Genomic DNA, 7403 nt, shown 5'->3' with positions numbered 1-7403 from the left:
CTTTACAGATAGAGTAGGTCTAGACCACACTCTATAATAATAATAATAATAATAAGACCCAACAATTTCCCACGAGCAAGCATTTGGTGCGACAGTGGCGAGGAAAAACTTGTAGGCGGAAACCTCGGACAGACCCTGGCTCTTGGTGGGCGGCCATCTGCTGCTGCCGGTTGGGACACAGAGACACTGATACAGGTATACAGAAATATGATTCATAATAATTATAGCAGTTGGCATGATGCGCAGTGGCACTTATAGTAACAACAGAGATACTTACTGTACTTACTTTTTTTATTCTTAATATAATGAATGTTGCCGTGCTGCTCTTAGCCCTGCTTTGCTTTATCATAGCATCGCATTCAGATTGTGACAATATGGCTAATTCTACATCTGGTTTGTTTTTGGACTTAATCTGAAGGCATCAAATATTCTGTTTGAAATAAAAGAAATATGCAAAAACTTGACATTGATTCAGTGAGAATCCTGATGGACAGCACTGAAATATCATAGGATCCCATTAATAGTCAGTCAGTATTGGTCAGATCCTCAGTCAGAGTCAGAGGGAGGGTAGTTTATATCCACGACGTTTCACTTCCGGGATTGCTCCGTTGCTGCCTGAAATTGCGCCAGATGTCACTCTTTTCGGCCGGATGTCCGCTACCTTCCGCTTTCTTTGTGTAAGTTTCAAAACATTTCAAAATCCAGTCGATTTATGAGGACTGAGTTTTCTCTCGCGCGATTAAAACAACTTTTGAACGTACACGTTCCACCGAAACAAGTTCCTTCCGAGGCTAATTTGCAACAGCACTGTGGCGCTGTCCGGTGCTTAGCGCGGCCCATGACGGATTGTGATCGATTTAAAGAAATGCCAATAAACCAGAGCACCTTTTTCTCTCACCCCGGATTGCTGTGTGGACTAGCCAGACCCTCCTCTGCAGCGCTGTGGAGCAAGGTCTGGCAATGCGAGACTACTGCAGGAGCAAAAGGTTGGGCTATGTATTCAAGAAGTGTTTTTTTATTTCACAATCGTTCATTTCATGACCACTTTCTAGTTAAAAGGGCACAGCTTAATTGTTGAGCTATGCCATCTGATTAAATAACCCCTGATGATGTCATATGGGTTATTGGACTAGTTTTCAAGTTTGGGCTTGCAGGCTCAAAATCCATAACACAAATCCTACGTTACAAGTGCTCAAGTTCAAATAAAGTGGGTGTTTACCAGTCAGGGAGGGTCTAATGAAAAGATGTTATCAAGTTACATTATAGGAGCCTCTGCTGCTTCAATCTTTTGTTTTGTCCCCCAACAAGTGCAACACTAAAATGCTGTTGTACTCCTTTAATGAAGCTTAGTACAAATTTGGTGACCTAGTAGAGAATGCCTGTTAGATCTGTCAGTTTGAAAGCTGTAATTTTGATGTTGTTATCAGACATTTAAAAAAAGAGAGAAATTGGCAGCTGTAGGTTTTTGATTTTGACTACATCTAGATTTTAGTCAATTGTCAATGTTTTGCAATAGAAAATGAGCAACACGCATTGTCAATTACAGTAGGCTACAGCTAATGATTAAATAGGTTATATTGCTAATACAACCTACCCATACTATGCAACCTTTCCTCTAAACTTCAATTTAAGATTCATGTTACGTTCCATATACACCAATTGCATAGATGTGTCACTCGGTGCCAACTGAAGATAATGGTTTGTTAATGTATGCACTTGTTAGTCTGTCCACTTAGTTGAAAGAAATGTTAACAGTATTTCCCAAACACAGTCACAGAAACCTTGGGTCAATCCCAAAACCCACACTTACAATATTTGAGAGTAGTCAAGTGCCTACTTCTGTGACATATATAACTATGACATACAGCAGGGCTTCTCAAAGTCCGGACCAAGGTCTGCATCCGGACCGAACGGCAAGGCTATCCGGACCAAGCCTATATGCCTTGTGTTATAAATACCATACCTTATGAAGTGTAACATTTTCTATTTTTAAATGCATTTTCTATTGATCAATAAAATTATTAGTGACGTTTAATCTACATATATTATTTGTTAGTGACGTTAATGTTATAGTAGTGGTGTAACGGACCGTAGTTGGTCCCTGATCCACGTTTTTGTGTGGTGTGTAAAATGTTCTAAAGAAATAACAAAATGTAAATAGGTTAATTACCTTATTTTAACTACAGAAATTAATATTTTGTTATTAAAGAGGGAAAGTAGGCTACAAAAAAGTACTGGTAGATAATTTCAGGTACCGGTAATCGGTACAAAAGTTGACCAGGAAAACTGAGTACTCAACTTGAATGTATGTTGCTTAAAAGTTACAAGTGAGATGATGAAATGTTATTTTGTTATCGCCAATTGTGGAACCGGTTCCTACGCAACCGGTAGGAATCGGACCGGATTAGAACGCAAATTTCGGTTCCTCATTTCGGTTCCACTTAATGTGTCGACTGAAATATTTTCCCTCCGTCGCTCCGAAACGGACGTAAAAACATCACACTCTCTCTGTAGTCTACCGTTAGCTAGCTACCGTAAATGTAGGCTACTTTTAAAATGCCATATTTTCCCTCTGGGCTCACCAAAACGGACGTAAAAGCATATTGAGCTAGTAAACATATTACACTTGCTCTGCTAGTCTATCGTTAGCTAGCTAGATTTTAGTGCATTTAAAATGCCTAAAGCGAAGTGGTCAAAAGTGTGGCTGTATTTCACAGCCAAGGATTCAAAATGCAACAAATGTTTCAAAACGATTACGTGCAAAGGGGGAAGCACGTTGAATTTATTGAAACATGCGGCGCCACACTATAAAAGAGCCTTTCTTTGATGTAGTTTTTCAAGAATCGGTTTAGGAATCAGAATCGTTTTAAAAAAGACAAACGATACCCAACCCTAGTTAAGACAGCAAGCGAATGAAAGAATAGAATTCGGTACAAACCGAAGTAGAAGTAGACATAGAAGTAGACATGGTGGGTAAATAGACACATATTAAATGGTAATAGGTACACTGATATCAAATGAAAAGTCACAGTTCACCTTGTGGACATTTGCTTACAGTTTATATGAAAACAATGACCAAAGGTCATATTCAATACAGTGTAGATGTCTGATCCATCACAATAAATTATAATGTTGCCATCTGGAATGTTCCCTTTGTGTCCCTTGTTTGGATACTTATGGATCCAAAATTCTTTATTTTTATTTTTTTTACAGAAGATTATTCTGTATTCCATCCACAATGTGATTCTTTTCAGAGTGCAAAAGCCTTTGAAACAGCATTTAGACCCTCATGGGGCTTTTTAAACGTTTTCTACGAATCTCAGGGAAACAATACAACATTCACTCATTCATTCATTCATACATGCAAGGAGCTGCATTAAAGTCTCGTTGGAATCCGTTCTGGTTAAAGGTTGGCAAGTATTGATCAATTGTACAACAAATGTATAATCAAACTGCATCATATCAGAGCTGGATGACAAGTACAAGCTTTTAAACTCAGTTTTTTCTAAGTCCGGGTCCAGATCAGTTTGTTCCCGTCACACACAGGACCTCTGACGCGTTATTATGGATCCCACGTAACTTCTAGGCAAGTCCTGTCCTACGAAGCAGCTCGATTTGTTGGTTTTATTCATTAACCTTGAGTGGTTAAGGTTAGGATAGCCGATTGGTCAGGGGATAGGACCTGAACAAATCAGGTTACATTACCTAGCATAAGCATGGACGCCTGGCCAATAGTAGTGTGTTAATGCTATTGAAGGGCGGGCCTTGCCTCAAAGTTGCGTGGGTTCCATAATAACGCACCTCTGACCCAGTGAGGAAATTGCAGTCACGCTACACCTTCTTGGGTACGTTAGTGATGATGGGTTTTGGGCGCGTCTTAAAGATCAGCTTCCGTTTGATGAGGGCAGACACGGAGTAGGAGGTGGAGGTGGGTCCTTGCTGGTTTGTTTCCATAGGTACCTGTGTGACATCATCGTTGTCATGGCTGCCCAGGCTATCCTGCAAAAGGCTGGAATGCTTGGTGAGGACAGCGAAGGGTTTCTCCAGTTTGACCTGCTTCCCATATAGAATATGATGTCCAACAATAAGCACTGGCACCCCCTGATGGAGGAAGAAGGAAAGACAGCTAATAATGTATGATTATCCATCCATCCATCCACCCAGTTTGATATGCATTTTTAAGATTATTTTTGTTGGCCATTTTTAGGCCTTTATTATTTAAGGACAGATGAAGACATGAAAGGGGAGACAGTGGGGGAATGACATGCAGCCAAGGGCTGCAGGTCGGAGCCGAACCCGTGTATATATGTTCGCCTGCTCTACCAACTGAGCTAACCTGGCAACGATGCAGCTCAGTTTTATACAATATATGTAGTAGGGGGTCCCAGCTCCGTCTCTCGTTCCGCTTAGGGGTCCTTGGTCTAAAAACCGTTGAAGACCCCCGGTCTAGGGTGTCAATTAGAGATATAAATGGTTTCCATATTTTTTTCAAAGTTCTTTGGATAACCTCTAAGTGAAAATTGTACAGAACCTCCTTGATTCATCGCTCATTAGATGGGGGCAGAACGTGTTTCCAGTTGAGGAAAATTAGGCATCTGGCTAACAAGGTACTAAAGGCCATGGCATGGCGAGACTTAAGCGAAAGGCCCTCACCCATTGGGATACCAAAGATGACGGAGAGGGGATATGGAGCTATCACAACATTGTAAGCTTTTTGTAATGTGTCAAAGATTCTGGCACAATAGTTTGTCAGTTTGGGGCATGACCAAAACATATGTACAACATTTGCAGGGGATTGACCACATCTGTTACAGACATCTTGAACATAGGGGTATATTGTAGACATTCTATGGTTGGTGTAATGAATTTGATGTATAATTTTAAATTGAATTAGCCCATGTCGGTCACAAACAGAGGAATTATGAACAAGATCAAGGATATGCCCCACTGTTCATCATCAATGCTAAGCCCCAAATCCTGCTACCATGCCTCTCCAGTATGATGGGGGAAAACTGAGCCGACCGACACCAAGGAGTCATAGATGTATGAAATAATCTTGTTCAATTGATGTTTTCGCAGGGTAATTTGGAAAACTGGGATACTGCTTCTGAATAAAATGTTGAATCTGAAAAAAGAACAAAAAAAGTGGGCTGTAGGCAGTTGAAATGCAGTTGACAAGTCTTTAAAGGACATGAATATTTCCCTGTAAGTGACATAATGCCCCTGTTGAACCAAAGTTGCAGAGGCTGTATTAGATGGCATAAAGCAGTGATTAGTAATTACTGAGGCAAATGTGGAGGATCTGTGCAGGCCAAAATGGTCTCTGAATTGCTTCCATGTTCTTAGAGATTGAGTAAACACTGGACTGACACTGATGGTAGAAACAGACACAGGCATTGAGCCATTATTGCAGTGAAAACTTTGTTGTAGATGTTTCCATTTGGCCCCAAGTTGGCAGGTCAAGGCTTGATTGGCCCACAGCAAGGTTTTGAACACTCAATCTATTAATTACTTAATTATATCAAGGACCATTCATTGACTAGGATATACAGTAATATGATGCAATGGTCTCCTCTCAGTGAAACTGTTCTGGTTTAGCATATCATTTACAATCTAGTCCACATAGACACATAATTGGAATGTTAGTGTGCCAAAATAAAGGCCTAAACTGTCCCTGTCCTACAGCAGATTCTTCTTCAATTATCAGCCCCGTTTTTTGGCAGTTTGCAGATTATCTGTATCAGCGTTTTATTTGCCTGATAACCGATAAAATTAATTAATTAAAAAGGGTGCTACTTTGGCTCTGCTACAGATCTGTATCTGTCCCTCTGCTTCGTTTTCACTTACCACGGAGTCTGACTTAATGTCCCGCCCACAACTTTATCTGACTGACGTCCTTTTACTGGGTATTATGTTGAAAGTTTCTAATTTATTAAATAATTGCTTAAAGCATTTAAACAAAGTTTTGTGTTGGAGTTTGTAACGTTCCAAAATCTTAATTTTGACTTAAAGATTTTCATTTTCACTGTAAATGCATATCGGTTCCAAATATTAGTTATCGGTTTCTTTAACTATTAATAATCGGTATCGTTATCGGCCTTGAAAAACCAGTATCGGTCGATCTCTACTCAGTAATACAGTGGGCAATACAGCACTGTAAATAATACAGCAGGTGTGGTAAAAGCACTACCGCTTTTGTCCCAAAGCGGCCGCTAGAATCAACACAAACTGAAAGTTACATATAACATTAATAAATGTTTAAAAAATACATTAAAACAAAATTCCCAGTGGCTTAGTCCTGGTAGGGGAAACTTAGGCACGGTGGGCCACCAGGCTTGCAATACACTGGGGGAAACCCTAAGTGTGCTTTTTCTTTCCAGTCTTTTGTTTACCTCTTTGGTGTACATCAGGTCTCCCATCACATTTCCTGCCAGACCAGAGTTGTGTCTGGAAACCATCTCTCCCTGCAGCTCCACCAGCAGCCATTCTGGGGGACTGCTGCCATCCACACTGGATCTGCAGGAGCAGATACACACAAACATCAACTAAACATAGCTGGAAATCCTTCATAGTTGAAAGTAAATATTACAATGTCAAAACTGTAGGGGATGGGGCTGCCAGTTTGTCCCATTACCTCCTGTGCTCTATGCTAGTGTTTCTCCAATGGGGGTACGTGTACCCCTAGCGGTACTCACTCTGGAGTACCGCTCCATATATGCCTAAAATAATGATACACTATAATTATGAATTAATTTAGTGGTTCTTAACATTTGAACCTTAACATTGAAATGTTTTTTTCAGTTACAGCCTATTACAGTCTTTGTAAAGCTAGGCATTTTTTTTCTACCAAAAATGTTTTGTGCTGGTCAGGGTGTAACGTTACTTTGATGAAAATAATATTTCATACGGAGTACATTTTCGAGAAGTGCAGAGTGACGGGTGTCGCACCAAACTGCACTCAAAACAGCTTCCAAAATGTAATGTACAGTAACGTTACGCACAATGTAAGAAAACGTTTAAATATCAACATGAGCTACTTTTCAGTTCGCGGCGTTTTGTCCATGAGATTTGTGTTAGCTATCTTTACATCTTATTCACTGTAGTGTTCTCTCTTACAACTTCGCTAACGTTAATGTTACTGGGGACGTCCTCCACATTAGCCTGCCTATAAATCGCAAACGTACCTTACCTTATGACTATTTGAACCATTTTCCTGTCAGATAGCGAAGACTCGGAACATTAACAAGGTGAAAAAGACGCATTTACATTAAACTGATCCCAACACAGCTGTTTTGATAACAATAACCAACACCATTAAGTCGGTATTCATAATCCAGGATTTCCCGCCAGCTGTGCGTGCTGTCAGTGTGATGACGCATTTCCGTTTCTTTTAGCCTGTTTGG

General features: G+C 40.2%; 1 protein-coding gene across 2 annotated transcripts; it reads right to left on the bottom strand.

The window, feature by feature from the left end:
- Window positions 1–3483: 3483 nt before the first annotated feature.
- On the bottom strand, window positions 3484–7377 carry chtf8 (CTF8, chromosome transmission fidelity factor 8 homolog (S. cerevisiae)). 2 transcript variants are annotated; one of them, XM_078257672.1, is made up of 3 exons: window positions 7185–7377; window positions 6393–6516; window positions 3484–4101 (listed from the first exon to the last, which is right to left on the bottom strand). In XM_078257672.1, exons 2-3 carry the CDS (start codon window positions 6456–6458, stop codon window positions 3832–3834), a joined length of 336 nt encoding a protein of 111 aa, XP_078113798.1. In that variant the 5' UTR covers window positions 6459–6516; window positions 7185–7377; the 3' UTR covers window positions 3484–3831. The 2 variants fall into 2 exon arrangements, with proteins under 2 accessions (XP_078113798.1, XP_078113797.1); XM_078257671.1 differs by having other exon boundaries at window positions 7190–7377.
- Window positions 7378–7403: the final 26 nt, after the last annotated feature.

Source organism: Sander vitreus, chromosome 8, assembly GCF_031162955.1.
Source record: "Sander vitreus isolate 19-12246 chromosome 8, sanVit1, whole genome shotgun sequence".
NCBI classification, from domain to species: Eukaryota; Metazoa; Chordata; class Actinopteri; order Perciformes; family Percidae; genus Sander; species Sander vitreus.
The sequence above is the reverse complement of the archived record's forward strand: the minus strand, read 5'-3'. Positions and strand labels throughout refer to the sequence as shown.

Excerpts from the sequence above, each read along its gene's own strand:
- chtf8 (XM_078257671.1), bottom strand. The coding sequence starts at position 7,209 with ATGGTTCAAATAGTCATAAG. Across the intron at positions 6,517-7,189 it reads ATGGTTCAAATAGTCATAAG|ATCCAGTGTGGATGGCAGCA; the intron begins GTAAGGTACGTT and ends CTGCTCCTGCAG. Across the intron at positions 4,102-6,392 it reads ACCTGATGTACACCAAAGAG|GGGGTGCCAGTGCTTATTGT; the intron begins GTAAACAAAAGA and ends TTCCTCCATCAG.